This window comes from Telmatherina bonti (assembly GCF_933228915.1).
Source record: "Telmatherina bonti genome assembly, chromosome: 20".
Lineage (NCBI taxonomy): Eukaryota > Metazoa > Chordata > Actinopteri > Atheriniformes > Telmatherinidae > Telmatherina > Telmatherina bonti.
In genome coordinates, this window is record NC_136618.1 from 17,567,133 (window position 1) to 17,582,803 (window position 15,671).

Sequence of the window (15,671 nt, forward strand, 5' to 3'; positions counted from 1 at the left end):
TAAATACACACACTGTAAAAACTGAAATCTAAGTTAAAAATCTTAAATTGAGTACACATATGCTTTTTTTTTTTTTTTTTTTAAAAGGTAAGATAATACTCAGCTTTTATGCCAGAGAATTCCTCTTGTTTTAAGAGTATTTTTTTTACTTGTTTTGGGAACTTGTTTTGACAATCCAAATTTTCTTGTTCTGTTGGCAGATAATTTATCTTATTTTAGGCAACATTTACCTAATTTTTGTATTTTTTTTTTTTCTTGTTTCTTAAGTCTGAGTTTTTTGCAGTGCAGTTTATTAAAAGCCCGACCCGAGAGGAGAACGTCCAGGATTACTGCTACACTACAGTGACCAACGCTTACCACGTCGTCCCCAGGCTGCAGTGGGCCTTTCAGAACATGTCATGGTACGTCTAATTCCTGCGTACGGGCATGAGTTTTTAAAAGCCTGAGTTCAGGTCATTATTACCCTATGCTCTCTCAGCTCATCTGCTCATTAAAATATGTTGATGCTCTAAAATGAAAATCTAGAAGCTCCCAGAAATATCCTTACTTTGATGGTGCTTTGTAACGGAGCAAAAAAAAAAAAAAAAAGACAAACTTTTTGTAGAAAACACCAAACAACTCAAAATCTCTGTAAATGATGTGAAACAAAGACAACAGAAGTCATTGGAAAACTCTTCACTGTCTTTAAAAAAAACTCCTTTTGTACAATAGTTGTAAGGAAGCACACAGATGACTCTTTTACAGCGATGACAATGCGATAATCACATGGAATATGAGTGAGGTGGAGAGGAGGTCACAGAGGTCTGGATGGTGAGCAGCCGGCACGCAGGACTCAGCAGCAGCTCACAGTATCAGCTCCAGTCTTGATTCAAACTTTGGAGCAAAACTGCCTCCAGTTCTTCAGATGGAGCTTCACTTCACCTTCGGAGGCTTGTAGTGGATTCTGCATCTTTCATTGAAAACCTGAACAACAACAAAAACGGCAATTAATATCCTACACGATGACATCTGTTTTCAATGAATGGAGGATACAGTACCGATGAGGACAGCAACTTTACCTTCAGACTTCTATCATTGACAACTTCTTCCACATTCAGCTCTGACTGCATTAGCTTTAACTGTTGGCAAGAGTGACAAGAGACAAGAGTGTAATCAGACATGAATGCAGACGAAACAGAAGAGTTTAAACTGAAGCATCTACAATAAAACATCCTGGATACAACTGTTCCCATAATACAGTGCAATATAGTCTAATATCTGGCGTACTGCTTCTGCCATCTACTGAAATGTCAATAAAACTACAGTTTATTAAATTTCTGCTTTACATTGGGTTAAGTAATAGTCAGCATTTTATAAATCCTTAATCCTTTTCATTTATGTGACACAAATACAGGGGTATCAGAGTATCTCACTAATGGGCATGAATAAAATGATCTGCACAAGGTTAAGCTGCCTTCATTGAAATACTGGGACTTACTTTGGTCTGCTCCTTTCTGAGCTGTTTGATTAGTGCCATGTCTTCACTGTCTTTTGCTCGCTGCTCACGCAGCTGTCCCACCACTTCAGATGTCTGAGCTATACAGGCCTTAATGGCTTTGTCTCTGTTCATATGGGCCTCCATCATCTGTGGGACGCACAAAAGGAAAGACGTGTAATATAAGTGATCAGTGTTTTAACAACCCAGGACATCATACGTTTCTAACAAACTGAAACTTCTTGTTTTGACACTGACAGACTCATAGAGTTGTTTGCAGGTTTGTGTGGCATCCACTTTTCCTGAGAAGGACACCGTGGGCACGGTGGTGTTCAGGGCATGGACGATGCGGTCGTCTATGGTGCGCATCACCTTCAGCACCTCCTACGACAGAGTGACACAAAGACAGGGAGCGGTTTCATGTTAACCGAAGCCAATAAAGCAATAATAAAGCAATGACTGGACAGAAGAGCTCCAAACTTGTATGTTACACTGTTGTTTGTTATGCTAAAATAAATTATAATCCTTACAAGGCTTAAATTGGTCTCAGATTATGTTTGAGTTGCCAAAAAAACATCTAGATCAGGGATATTCAGTTTGGTCCCATAAAGACTGAAGTCATGCAGGTTTTGCTGCTCCCACACACAATGAAATGGATCCAAAAACAAAATGGATCAATCATGTCTCTGTCTTGGATTGTGGAACCCGAGAAGGTGGCGGTGTGAAGAAAAATAACAAAACACTTTTTTAAGAGTTTTATTCATCATTTTATGCTTTTAATTAACTAACATTATTATTTCTTTTATGTGTTTGCATGTGAACTGAATACAGGGTGAGTGATTTGTAGACTCAGTTCTAATGAGACTGATTAAAATGATGAAAAATTTATGAAAATTAACAGACTGCCCATTTTTATAAGGTCAAAAGGTTGAATAACCTAAATAAAGTTTTAAGGATTACTTATAATCCTTAATAGAAACTACTGGAAGTGGGAAAGATGGACTTCAACAAATGCCAATATTTCTTCCTTGAATAACTTTGGCTGGACCGTAGTTGACCTTCGGCGAGAAGGAACTAGGAGGGCATAAGAAGTTCCTGCATTGCTTTTGATGGATGTTCCTACTCATTGTAATCTGTACGGCAAGACATCATCCGATAGGTTTTATTTACGTTATATAAAAAGCTTTATTTCTGTAGCTTTAGGATTCCTCTTGGTATTTCTAATAAATCACATCATCACGAAGCAACAGTGCTTCAGCTCTACTGGCAGCCATATTTGCTCATGCCATTGCACTGTATCTATCATGTTGGGCAGATGACGTAAGTTCACAAACCCTTTCCATTCCCCCTCCATAGTTTATTATATTTCAAGCTGTTCTTGCTTTCATCTTTCTGGAATGAATATTGTTGTTTAGCTGCAGAGGCTTTTTAAAATGATCTTCAGCAAAGTCTAATTTAACTTGTTTTGCAATATTCAGACTATTTCAATCCACTAAACTGACACCTGTAGTGATTTGCTTGTCTTCCCTCCAGTGTTCTTGAATTTGATGGAAATATACAGATTTTTTTCCTCAGTAAGGAAAAATGTCTTCCTTAAAAGTAATCCCAATTTTTTTGTGTCACTGAGCTTGTTTGTACATATTGTTGTTGTAAGAAAGTGACTAAATTGTGACCCTGTATATTTGTTGTTTTTCTCTTTTGTATTTGTTTATCCAGTTAAACGACAGCCTGCTTCTTTTGCTCTAATACATACAATCACACACTGACATTCACATAAACTTAAACAAAATAAACATGCAATATTTGGGATGAACTCTACACCGTGTTTGGCATTAATTTTAGTTAAATAACATGAAATTATGCCAAGTGGTCATAAAACTGGATATCAGTTCATTTAAATTTATATCAGTCCACAAAAGAGCAAACTACAATTAATAAACAGTGCATAAATATTTTTTCCTCAACTCTAGAGGATAAAGTCTAAACCTTGGAGTTAGTAAGATCTTGATTGCATCATGTCAATGCTTTGTACTGCTTCACAAAGGTGAGCTTGTACAACTTGTTGTACAAATGGTCTATTGGGGCTTTACCATGAATAAAAAGGGATGATACGAATCTGATATCACTGCAAACACTGATCAGCGGGTTAGTTCTGTTACTATGTCCATGCCTGTCTGAGCTAGACGGTAAGCCTGACTCTTTCAGCACATGCCAGACAGTTTTCAGTCCTGTGATCCAGACTGGGTCCTCGGACTCTGATTCAGACCTCGGACTCTGATCCAGACTGGGTCCTCGGACCTCGCAGAGCCACACAGTGAGACCACGAAGTGATCAGCAGGGTCACCTTTTTGATTAGGTAACGTGTCGTGCCAGTAACTCTCCAAGAGGTAAGGGATCACATCACTGCGACTCTGTGACAAGTTTGCGTTGATCGATTAATTTTTCATTTAATTTACCTGAAACATCGAAAAGTCCTCACAATTTAAAGTTCCGTTGGGCGCCGCCATAATGGCCTGCAGGGTCCTTCAGGATCAACGCGACCTGTCTGTCCAAGACAGTGCCTGCGTAAAGCCCACTTGATTAGTTGTTTAGGCTAAAGCTTTATTAATGTTTCTCTAAAAAATTATATTCTTACACTGATCACAATGCATTGAATAAACATACATTTTAAGTTATTGCATGGACGAACGAGTTTATTGATTTGTATTTATTGATATTTTAGTATTGTAACATTGTTTTTGTTTTATTCTGTGAAGCACTTTGGAAACTACCTATCATAAAATGTGTTATATAAATAAAGTGGGTTGGATTGAAACATGACACGTTGAAATACTCGGATGTTTGTTTTATATGCACTATACCCCACCACTACAATAATATACAACAATTACTTAATTTGTACTAAGCGAAATTAAACTTTAGATTTTTATTCATGTGATGTTAAGGACTAAAACATAAAATAACTATGCTATAACCTCTGCTAGTGAATATATGTACTTTATAAGAATATGAAAGTTTTGATCGGGCATTTGGCACAGACTCCTACAGATATGTTAGGTCCCTGTTTTGGCAGTGACTTTCGGTCGCTGAAGAGGTTGGACTCTGTTGCTCTTTGCATCGCACTTTCATAGTTTTGCACTCAGAATCCACATTTCTGCATCAAAACCATGAATTTTCTCAGATCCCACCTTTTCACCGACGGCGTTTTCGGTGCGTATTGTTAATTTTTATTTTGTTGTCGTCGATATAAAATGAATTTCCTGCTTCTGTCTGTTGTTCTACGTGCTGTTTAGTGTTGTTGTAATCGTAAAATAATTGTGAAATTAAACTGTTGTTAGAGAGTTTATACTTTATTTCCGTATAAACATTTGTCTTTTGAAAGGCAGTTTTAATATAGAGATGTATAAATGTCCTGTTAAATGTGGCGATGTACAGTCTGTGGTTTTGGCATATTATTTTACATCGACAGGTATGTTGATAGTTTCCATCAGATTGCACAACATGCACCGTCACGGCAGATCTCTGTCTCTTTACACGCTAGGTCAGGCTTTGTCAGGCAAATTTATACGTTTTGTATGCATTTCTTAACACGATCAAACATCTTGTATTGATCATTAGAAAAGCTGCCTATTCTAAAATTGTTGTTCATGTTAAAGATGTGTTCATGTTAAAGAAACAAGTGTAAAGTTTCAATAAGTATCTGGTAAAACCATAAATATTTGATTAGGGATATAATGAGAAATATGGTTATTATTGAAGATGAAGCAGTGTAATGCAAAAGATGTGAAGAAAATAAGGAATCAAAAACTATCTGTAGATTAACAGTAATGAAACTTATTTTTGGCCATGTCTTTGCACCACTTTTACTGTTTTATTGTTTTTATTTATACACAGGTCAAAAATATAGAGGGATGTGCAATAAACTCCAGGAGACCAAATCTGAGTCTGCTCCTGCAGCTTCGGCACAAGGTGAAGTTTTAACCATCATTTACTATGTCCTTGCTTTCTTTTTTTTTCTTAGTCTTGAAAGTTTGTTTTTTTCCTTATGGTGCAGAAAACTGATTTAAACTAACAAGATACATGCCTTTAAAGATGACTTTTTAGTTAATAAAAGCTAATAAAGTTGTCATATTTTTAACTTCATAAGCAGAAAATTGGCCATTAGGTTTTGTGCATCACAGGTTACAGAGTTCTCTTCGTGGTTAAGTGTGTGAATGTGTGTTTACGGTCCCAGAAGACTGACCGACAGGAAATGGAGCCACATTCTGAGGATGGAACAAATTATCATGTTTGTGTGGATAAGCTAGATTATTTTCTGCTTGCTCATTAATATTTGCTCCCTGTTCTTTTGTACAGAACCACGGTCCTCTTTCAAAGTTCCAGGCTACAGACCTTCTGATTGGGACAAAAAAGTTTTCATCTGGTCAGGTCGGTTCAAGTCGGTAGACCAGATACCAGAGGTTGTGTCGTAAGTACACTTTTCCTGTTTACACCAGACCTCCCAGTGTTCTTGTCTGATTGTCTTATCACAAAAGCAGAGCCAGCTAACTGGATGAGCAGCAGTGGAGTGTGTGGCAGGTCCTCTGAGATGGCTGTAGTTCAAACAAGGCATCTGTTTATTGTGGGAGATAATTGTAGTGGCTCCCAACATCAGGGTGGAGATCACGTCTGATCTGCTGTTGCTGTAAAAGATCTGCTTTTTGTTCATAGAAAGTGCCACCTGCTATACTCACAGGACTCGGCATCTTAAAAAAACCTGAATGTGAGGAGGACTCTTCCGAGTATTGAATTATTTAGTTGTTGTAAATATGATGCCATGGATAACCTTGAAGAGCCAGTTGTATTTGACATTACTGATGTTGCCCTACACGTGTTTACATGTTCCGTTAAGTAAATTGAAAAATAGTTGTAATGTTGTAATAGGTTTACTTTTAAAGGCTCCATACTATATATTTTTTCAGCAGTTTCATATGGGTGTCAAAGCTCAAACAACATTGTTTTTAAAGGGTATTACCCCAAATTTGGCCTTGGTCCTTCAGTTCAACCATTTCAAAGTTTCTCTGGTGAGCTCTACTGAGAACGGGTGGTTTCTGTGTCTGATCTTTTAAATGTTCATGACCGGTGTCTGTCCAAGCCCATTCCGCGCACCTCTCAGGGAAAGGATGCAGTTTTTGCTGCTGCCTGCTTGTTGATTTCAGAGGGCAAGCTAAGCTAACCAGGGGACGGGTTAATGGCAGTATCTACTACTGGAGGAGTGGATACTTCCCTTCTAGAGGTTGCAAAAGAAAAGATCTCAGACTAACCTTCTTAAACACGTTGTCACTGAAAAGCAGTGAAATAATTTTGTTTTTGGGTCTTACACACAGGTCATAGGACTCATATGACTGATACGTAACTATTAGAATCGTGAATTTAGAATAATATGGGAACTTTCAATGTGATGGTTTTTTCATTGTACACCTGTATTTTTCAACAGGTTTGAGATGCTTGACGCTGCCAGGAACAAACTCAGAGTTAAAGCTGCTTATTTTATGATGGCAGCCACATTGGGAGCCTGTTTGTTGATGGTAATATCAGGCAAAAGGGTGAGTAACAATTCATCAGTTCATTATGTCTTTCAAAATGAGCAAGATTAATAGGAACTGTGGTTAACTGCAGTTCTTACTGGTGGCTTTGTTTCTGCGCTTGTGTGAAACTTATTACAAATTAGCTAAATCGTCAAGTACCAGTTTTTGGTTTATATACAAAAAAAATAATACCTGTATTTCCTCTTGTTTATGCAGGCTGCAGGTAGGAACGAATCTTTGACAGCTCACAACGTAGAAAAGAAAGCCAGGTGGAGGGTGGAAGACCAGCAACCGAATCCAAACACTGTTGCAGTGTCTGAAAAGGCTCAGTGATGGAGAGAAACTCATCCCCGCAAAGTTATAATCTCCCCATATACTGGACAGATAACCCCCTTTATACTGTGTATACCACAGCTTCTTTCTTCTGGGGTAGAACAAATATCAAGTATCAGGACAGTTAGTACAGTTCAGTAGTACTTTTCAAAGTGGGAGAAGGCTTTAAGATACAACCCCTTGCAAAGATTTCTCTACAAATGGATTGTGTTCAGATGAGGTCATAAACTGGCACTTAATGAGTAAAAGGCAAATGCTAAACATTTGCAGTACTAGAAATTTGATTATATTGGAGAGTTATATTGTGGCATTACAAAAACCCAGCGCTTTGACTGCGAATTTATTGGAGACAAAATCAGTGAACGAATCAGTGCACAAGTTCAGACATGAAACTTGCAAGTTTAGTTTTCCTGGCTGGAACTTGCAAAGGCGTGCTAATCTTCAGTTTTCACAAAATCACCAGGGAGTGAATTCAACATGAATAGTTCCTCAAGCTTTTTCTAGATACTAATATCAAGTATATGGCATCTGTGTTTATAAATAGGAATCATTATAAAAATGGTCAATAAAGTAATGCTTCACGAGTTCCTTGTCTGATCTCATTAACTCACCTGCATATCAACCGACTCAGTGCTTAAGCAAATGTCCTTGATTACTGAGCATCCACAGGCATTTTCAGTAGTTATTCTGTCTTCTAGTTGTGTTCAAACCTAAGCTATACGGCCAAAATAAATTCAGTCACTTTTTAAATACTATTTGCTAGTTTTCCTTACTCCATGGAAATAGTAGTGAAAGCCAGCAGCATTACCTAACAAGTATTTCTGTGTTTGATACTGCATAGTCTCAAATAAAAACTGCAAATTGTTGCAACTGTGTACAGAAAAACCATCTTAAATGGAGCTGATTCATTTGCCACTGTAGGAGTTCATGAAACAATTTTTATGCAAATGGCGCAACATGAGACAGATGCACAAACTCAATACAACAAACAGTAATTAACATGTAGAGCTGGTCATCTCTTGCAGAGATTTTGACAAAAGTATGTAATTTAAAGAGGACTTGGTAAACAAACATTCAGTTAACTAAGGTGATCACCAGAGTTTTCAAGTTTTTATCTGGATCTTTGCTGAAATTGTGTAGAAGGATTTTGTTTGAACAAGGATTATGGCACCATGACAATATGACAGATGCTAACCCCCAAATTCGAAAGGGCAAGACGTAACAATACTTCAAGCCTAATAGCTGATGCATGTGTTAATTTGGCATGATAAAAAGGAAAATACTATCTGAACTTGTTTTAAGCTGCTTACAGCTAAAAATCCAATTGTTAGTTAGAATGAAGTTCTTTTAGCTTCGCTGAGGCGTCATGATCCTTCTGATTGTGATAATTGTGTCATTAGCATCGGTTCACAATTTGCTCCAGTCCCTTTCTTGGAAGGGTAAACGGTGTCTTCTATGACATGCCAGTAGGGGGCAGAAGAAACACACCACCCCTCTTTACACCTGCTTCCTGAGGAGGGAAGAGCCATGTCATCAACTAATTAAATAGCCAAGTAATGTAGAAAATACTGTTAATGAGCAGGCATCAGTCCAGAACTAAAGTGCTGCAAATGAAATGAAATGATGGTATGATAATAAAAATTCCCGCTGGTTTGCTGCTGGACAGAATCCAGAATCATATAGTCTGTTTCGTCCAAGTCCGTCCAATTGTCTCAGTGTGAGGGAAGACTCCAATTCCCATGGTTCCATGGGGTTATTCACATCACACTAAAAGGCAGGAGACGTCTTCGTGAGGATGGAACCGTTGCAGGTTGAAATATCCCAATACTGGTTAGAGGAATGATATGAGATCCAGGTGGGAATGCAAGCAGCCCGGTTTGTCAACAAGCTCCAACCCTCAGTGACACAGTCAAATTTTTAATTAGTCCATCTGTGGTTAAAGAGAGAAGGACAGAGGATTCGTCCTCTGTTTTTGACTTGAGTGCCTTTCAGAAAGGTCAGTTGAGTCCTGTGACACAGTCCAAGTGACACAAACATGTGGTCAACGTCTAATGGTCAGTCCAGTGCTTAGGTTAGAGCATTCCTCTGTGTGTGTAGAAATGGTAAGGGGGATAATTATGTCTATTTTTGTCTGTCATGCGAGTCATTTAATGCTTCAGACAATTAGTGCAGTCCAAATACTCCCACCGAATCAGAGATGGCGCTTACCAACCCTTTGGGATGAATGAGAAGAGCTTGTTTTGAAAGAACGGAGGAGCAGATCGATTAAGTAATACAGGGGTGTTATTACAAGGGCAATCTGCTAGTGAGAGATACTGGGGTCTGAGCAGGTAAAGAGGGGGTTCATATGTTAAGGAAGTCAGCAAAAAACAGAATGATTAAATAAAACCTTCACAAACTGGCTGACAAGATGGCAGAAACTGACCCATGTTGGACGTACACACAGACGTGTGCTATCATGGGTTTTTTTTTTTGTTTTTTTTTTAATGATTATGATTAAATCTGCCTTTCTGAAAGCAAGAAGAGGAGACCATGGGTTGTGTTAACCCTGGATCTTGCCTGCAGGCAGATTGAGAAATATGAAGGTAGGTGAAGATGATGGTGGAGCACAAGGGGAGGGAGTATTTAGCATTATAGCTGGAAGCCCTCCATGGGGGCCTCGCACTGCTGAAAGAGGAACTGCTGCTGCTGCATGTCAACAGCTGGAGCCAGAGATGGGTCTTCATCTTCCGTGTTGAAGTAGCGCTCGATCAGGTCGAAAGCTTTCTGGTAGATTTCCTGGTTCTCATGGCCTTGCAAGAACTCCAGCTTGTCCAGACCTACAAGGGAGAGACAGATTCAATCAGAAACAGTAAATATTTTATTATTCTGGCTTCTTTTGGTTTACAAAAAGTGACATCTTCATTTTTAATCATTAATATGTTCATTTAACAATTAAACGTAAACTATTTATCATGATTGGACTTGATCTATCCTTTGCATAAAAAAAGAGACAAACAAACAACTTGTTTTCAGCTCCGTGTTTTCATTAACCATCGAGACAAGAAAAATGTCACTGTTGTAATGGCACATGTACTCACCATAGGCCTCCTCAATGAGTGCACAGTAAGGGTTGATGCCTCCCCCTCTTTTGGCCTCCAGTTCTCCCAGTCGTAGGATGTTCTCGAGGCCATTTAGAGCCACTTGAACTATTTTGGAATCCATGAGTGTGAGCAGGTCACACAGAGGTTTTATACAGCCAAGTTCAACTAGATGCCTGCAGGAGGCAGCACACACAGTCGGAATGAAACAGACTATAAATAGGTCTTTCAAGTGTACATATCAAGTTTAATTAAAAAGGACAAACTGATTTCATGCTAAACATACTATATGCAGTTTGTTTCTCATTTACTTATATTTCAAATTCAGCTATATGCAGTACAATAATCTTCATCAGTCCCCTACCTTATCTGCTCTGCAGAGCCACCTGAGGTGGCGTTGGTGATGGCCCACGCTGCCTCCTTCCTTGTGCGAAACTCTGCTACTTGCAGAATAGTGATGAGAGGGGGTAGCAGACCTGCATCCATCACCATCTGTCATCAGGCGAAGAGACAGATTAATTATATAATAATAACTTATTACTTTCAAACTGTATTCAGGAAGAAAAAAAAAGAAAGCACACCTGTATTTGTGCCCGATTGCCTGCTGTTATGTTTGAGATCGTCCAACAGGCTTCCTTCTTGATGGATTCCTTGGGGCTGTTCAGGAGGTGAAGTAGGGATTGCAGCGCTGAACAGTTTAGAATAACCTTGAAAAAAATTAAACACAAAATCAGAACATTCATATCGCCAGTGCAGGCGCTATAGCTCAGCTCAGTTTGCTGGTCTCACCTGTGTCTGCATATCATCTCCAGTGACTATGTTTCCAACAGCACGCAGTGCAGGAGACACCACCTTATAATCAGAGTGCCTAGAGAGAAGCAGAATTGTTGTATGTAATTACTTTATTAAAGTAAATACTTTACGTTACATATTCACATCTAGTTTTGACATAGTGGAGATGAATGATTCATTTAGGAGGTTCTGCATCTGTTTCAGTGACTTAGTGCAAATAATATGACTCTGGTTGTCTGTTTACAAACATTAAGCGAATCACTTACAAATAATAATATAAACATCCCTCAACATATTCAAATGTATGTGTTTAATCTCGCACATCAGTAATTCGACCAGCCTGCGGCAGACTCCTGAGTCAATAACAGCCTGGATTTTGTCGTTGGGGCCATCAGATAGGTAGGAGAGTGCCCAGCAAGCATCAGCTAGGATGTCTGTGTCATTGACAAACAGCAGCCAAGACAGCACACTGAGACACGGAGACACCTAGAAGAAATAATGGGACAAAGAAAAGCTGATCAGGGGAACACAGCGATGAGTTGAGTGAGTCAAACTGTTTTCAGATCAGATATATCCAACTATATACCCATTTTGACCTTGAAATGTGTAATATGACAACATCAATAATGTAGGATGTATGCAGTTACTATAGTGATAAATTTACATGGCAAATTACCTTGGTGAAGTCTGGAGGTGGGTTCTTTCCTCTGCACAGGTTTGACAGTGCCCACACTGCGTTTCTCATCATGGTTAGGCGATTTTGCTTGGCCAATAATCTGCAAGAGTTAGCGAGTAAAATGATCAATGTGTTCTTTAATTCCAAGAACGTGAGAAGATGACACTGTAACACTGAGCCGCTACTCACTGCATCAGGGAAGGAAGAATGTTGCAGTCTATGACAAAGTCTCTGCATTCTGTGCTATCGCCTGCTATGTTTCCCAAGGCCCACACAGCCTGAAGGGTAAAGCCATTATTCAAGTCACACAGCAACTTCATAAATGTACAATTGTCAATGACAGGAGACTTTTCAATAACATCTTTCAGACAGACAATAAAAATTCTTAGCTGACAGACAGCAGTGGCTACAAGCAAGAACTTTAAACTGTCTTACCTGTTCCTGTACGTCTTCAAAATCTGAGCAGAGCATCTCTATGAATATGGGCACAGCTCCAGCCTGGATTACAACCCGTGTCTGGTGGGACGTACCTGAGGCAATGTTGGTCAACACCCAAGCTGCCTCAAACTAAGACAATATGCGGAAAATGTACAGGTTGAGACCCAGAGCATTCATCAAGCGCACCATCTAAAATATGTCACGCCATCATCTTATGAGGACAACAACATGATGGTACTTCATGGCTCATTCACATAGCTGTCCTATTCACACAGTTGGTGAAGTTTACCTGCAATGTGCAGTTTTCTCTTCTCTTCAGGAACTCAACAAAACGCTCCACCACTCCTGGAGTGGCAATAACTTCATCAATAGGTGGGTTGGGCTCTGCAGTGACATACATCAGGGAAAGGCATTAAATGACACATACTAAAGTTATTAATATTTATTTATTTTAATTAATTCCACAAAAGCACATGGCTGAGGCAATAAAACATGAGTTGATGTAGCAGATTTTAAACAGCTTCACAATCTTATCACCAGTATCGCCTACATAGTTAAAAAAATATAATAAATGTGTGCAAGAAGACAAAGTATCTTGTTTTGTGCTGAGGACATTTAGCAATCATCTTGCACTAGAAAAATTGTGTAAATACAGTTCATTTCACTGACCAGAGGAGAAACACTCATTAGGAATGACACACAGCTCAGGAATCCATACCTTTAGAAAGAAGTTTCCTAAAGCGTTGAGTGCCTATTAGCTGTTGTTCAGGAGAACTGGAGAAGATCATCTGAATCATGTCTTCTGAGATCACCCCACCCTGCACAAGATTCAATACACTTCAATTCAGCTTTTTTTTTTGCATAGTGCCACTCACAACAATGTTGTCACAGGGCACTTTACATACACAAATCAACGTACACATAATTTCAAGCCAATTCCTACTTGCACAAGATGGTTAATGAATGACTGTCACATCTGACTTGGTGCGTGTAGTTAGTGAATACACTGCATATCAAAGCAAACAGGTTATTTATAAATGAACGCCTTCTCACCACATGTGGATCCAAGTTGTTAGCTTGGGATTCCAGGAAGCCACTATCTGCCATTCCATCATCCTCCAAGACCCCATCATCTCCCACTGTGGCAACATTTCTTCTTTTAAAAAGCTGCAACATAACAACAGTTAGATTCATTGTTGTGGCATGTTTGTTTATTAATATTAAATTAGCAGTTAAGACAGTGTTAGGATCAATATAGCTCTTATTGTACTTACTTGTTCATCCTTCTTCTGTTTGCGGAGCTGCAGGCCTTCCTCTTCCCTCCTTCTTCTCATCTCATCTGTATTAAGAGATTTGTTCTTGTAGCTCTTGAGTCTCGCATTGTCCTTTCCTTGACTCATTGTGCAGCCTAAAAAGACACAAAAGTATATAATTTTGGCAGATCTGGATATAACTTGGAAGAAATTCACTGAACTTCTTGTGGACACAGAGCGGCTTACCAATACACAAATTTTAATTTTAGTCATATGTTGTTAAACAATACATGTAGTACACATCCATCAGTTTTCTTAAAGTGGCTATTCTTCGACTAAGGTTGACAATCATCATCTGAGGTAATAACGTTAATACTCAAGCTTTGGTTGTCGTTTAGACTGCTGACACTGGATCTTTCTTCTTAACAAACACATTGCTAAACACCTAGAAGCGTCTAAAGATACCAAGCTAGCATGTTAGCTTTCTGTGACTTTACGCGGCAGGATTAGTAAACAATCATTAATATAAATAATATCTGGCCAGTGACAAACATGCCCGCTATTGAATCAGACTTCGGTAAGGCATGATAGAAATCTAAATTAATATGCTCCATTCCCAACACTTTGTTAGTTTACTAATGTCGTTGTTACTGAAAGCTAGCTGGGAAGCTAACAGGAGATAGCTAAGCTCGATACCTTGCGTAAACGAATACTCGCGCGACAGTAAAATGTTTCCAAAAAGCTTCTGACGACAAGGCTAGCGTTTATCTTGTCGTTGGAAAGCGTTTCTTAGCCTGAAAAGCTAAAATAAAAGCATTCATAATGATTTGACCTGTCAGACTGGGCTCCGTAATCCCCTTATTAGTTAGGCCACCGTTTCTACCGTCGTCGCCGGTATGTTAATGCGCATGCGTGACATTAAACGCACCCCAAGGCTCTCCTTACGCTCTTTGTGGCCCCGCCCACCCAACGCTCTGTGGTTCAGAAATAGGAAATTTGCCTCTTCGGTTTTATAAAATAAAGACTTATTTTCTTTCTTTCTTCTTCTTTTTTTGTTTTAGTTTTGTTTTGTTTTTAGGGGAATGTTGGTTTATAGTTTTAACTCAAAGCAAAACCAAGACGGAGATTCCCCATCAGTTTGTGTGGTTGTCAAAAGTTTTTTTTTCTTTGTAGCCCCCTCCCCTTTTTCCCCCTCTGGTAGCTGAAGGTGATTCCAGACTATGCAGGTGTGATCTTAAATGTGGCATTGTTTTGAAGTGCACTACACTAGACGCCACGGCGTCGGTGACCACCAGATGACCTGAAGTGTTTGCACACTAACTAATAATACACGCACACACTTTCATGAACACATCAAGAACCTTCATCAGACTGCGTGACAACACAGGCAGCGTTGGCAACACAAATTATTGTAAATACGTGTCGTTGTCACACTGTCTCTTTGAATCATCGTCCTTAGTATTATGAACATATAATTTAGACTAGCCTACTTATTTAACAATAAAATATAAAACATACGATTTCCACAATAATGGATGAACCTTATAATAAGCTGCGCATCTCACCAGAAACTGTAGCCTAAATACTTTATATTCCGTTTAGTCAGCTGTATAGTGCACCCGTGCTGGCAAATACACTAACAGAAGAATAATCTTTATACAAATGACCAAATGAATGCGGCCAAAAAATATGCAAATAAATAAATAAATGAATAAATAAATAAATAATACACCGGCGAACTTAATTTCTGCGCAAAAACATGAGCGACTAAAATTTTGATAACAACTTTTAATCTGTATCTTCTTTCAAGCTTCCATCATTTAAGAATATAGCCGGTATATTTGCTGTGCGTGTGCGTGTGTACGGCATAAGGTCAGTCATTAAGGGGATGACTCCTGACAATTAAGATAATTAAAATCGAATGTGTCTGAACTCCTTCTGACCTGTCACATAAGGCACGTGCTTTCTTCAAACAAGAAAATTTGTTAAAGACAAATGAGTCTTGATGAATTTGATAGTGTAATTTGTTGGTTGCCATCCATAGGAATTAAATGTTAT

General features: G+C 38.8%; 3 protein-coding genes across 4 annotated transcripts; 1 reads left to right on the forward strand and 2 right to left on the reverse strand.

Moving 5' to 3' along the window:
- Positions 1-675: 675 nt before the first annotated feature.
- Positions 676-4,011, reverse strand: mix23 (mitochondrial matrix import factor 23). Of its 2 annotated transcripts, none has more exons than XM_079259440.1 (5): positions 3,931-4,011; positions 1,733-1,858; positions 1,478-1,624; positions 1,059-1,118; positions 676-963 (listed from the first exon to the last, which is right to left on the reverse strand). In XM_079259440.1, the coding sequence occupies exons 1-5, from the start codon at positions 3,979-3,981 to the stop codon at positions 913-915; spliced, it is 435 nt and encodes a 144-aa protein (XP_079115566.1). In that variant the 5' UTR covers positions 3,982-4,011; the 3' UTR covers positions 676-912. The 2 variants fall into 2 exon arrangements, with proteins under 2 accessions (XP_079115566.1, XP_079115567.1); XM_079259441.1 differs by having other exon boundaries at positions 3,819-3,954.
- Positions 4,012-4,546: 535 nt separating this feature from the next.
- Positions 4,547-7,958, forward strand: fam162a (family with sequence similarity 162 member A). Its single transcript, XM_079259794.1, has 5 exons — positions 4,547-4,684; positions 5,369-5,443; positions 5,831-5,942; positions 6,951-7,059; positions 7,258-7,958. The coding sequence occupies exons 1-5, from the start codon at positions 4,642-4,644 to the stop codon at positions 7,372-7,374; spliced, it is 456 nt and encodes a 151-aa protein (XP_079115920.1). The 5' UTR covers positions 4,547-4,641; the 3' UTR covers positions 7,375-7,958.
- Positions 7,959-8,092: 134 nt separating this feature from the next.
- Positions 8,093-14,523, reverse strand: kpna1 (karyopherin alpha 1 (importin alpha 5); the record flags this gene model as incomplete). The annotated part of the gene is given in 15 exon segments (XM_079259793.1): positions 8,093-10,193; positions 10,455-10,630; positions 10,819-10,946; positions 11,036-11,161; positions 11,244-11,322; positions 11,569-11,732; positions 11,923-12,022; positions 12,112-12,200; positions 12,358-12,489; positions 12,650-12,744; positions 13,079-13,178; positions 13,414-13,527; positions 13,635-13,768; positions 14,446-14,497; positions 14,500-14,523. Coding segments are annotated over 15 exon segments (1,701 nt in total). The 3' UTR covers positions 8,093-10,005.
- Between the last annotated feature and the right edge of the window lie 1,148 nt (positions 14,524-15,671).

What these genes read in the sequence shown, in the direction of transcription:
- mix23 (XM_079259440.1), bottom strand. Translation starts at nt 3,981, where the DNA reads ATGGCGGCGCCCAACGGAACTTTAAATTGTGAGGACTTTTCGATGTTT. An exon ending in AGGACTTTTCGATGTTTCAG is followed by an intron (nt 1,859 to 3,930) that starts GTAAATTAAATG and finishes ACTCTGTCGTAG; the next exon opens with GAGGTGCTGAAGGTGATGCG. An exon ending in GCAAACAACTCTATGAGTCT is followed by an intron (nt 1,625 to 1,732) that starts GTCAGTGTCAAA and finishes TGCGTCCCACAG; the next exon opens with ATGATGGAGGCCCATATGAA.
- fam162a (XM_079259794.1), top strand. Translation starts at nt 4,642, where the DNA reads ATGAATTTTCTCAGATCCCACCTTTTCACCGACGGCGTTTTCG. An exon ending in TTTCACCGACGGCGTTTTCG is followed by an intron (nt 4,685 to 5,368) that starts GTGCGTATTGTT and finishes ATTTATACACAG; the next exon opens with GTCAAAAATATAGAGGGATG. An exon ending in TGGTAATATCAGGCAAAAGG is followed by an intron (nt 7,060 to 7,257) that starts GTGAGTAACAAT and finishes TTGTTTATGCAG; the next exon opens with GCTGCAGGTAGGAACGAATC.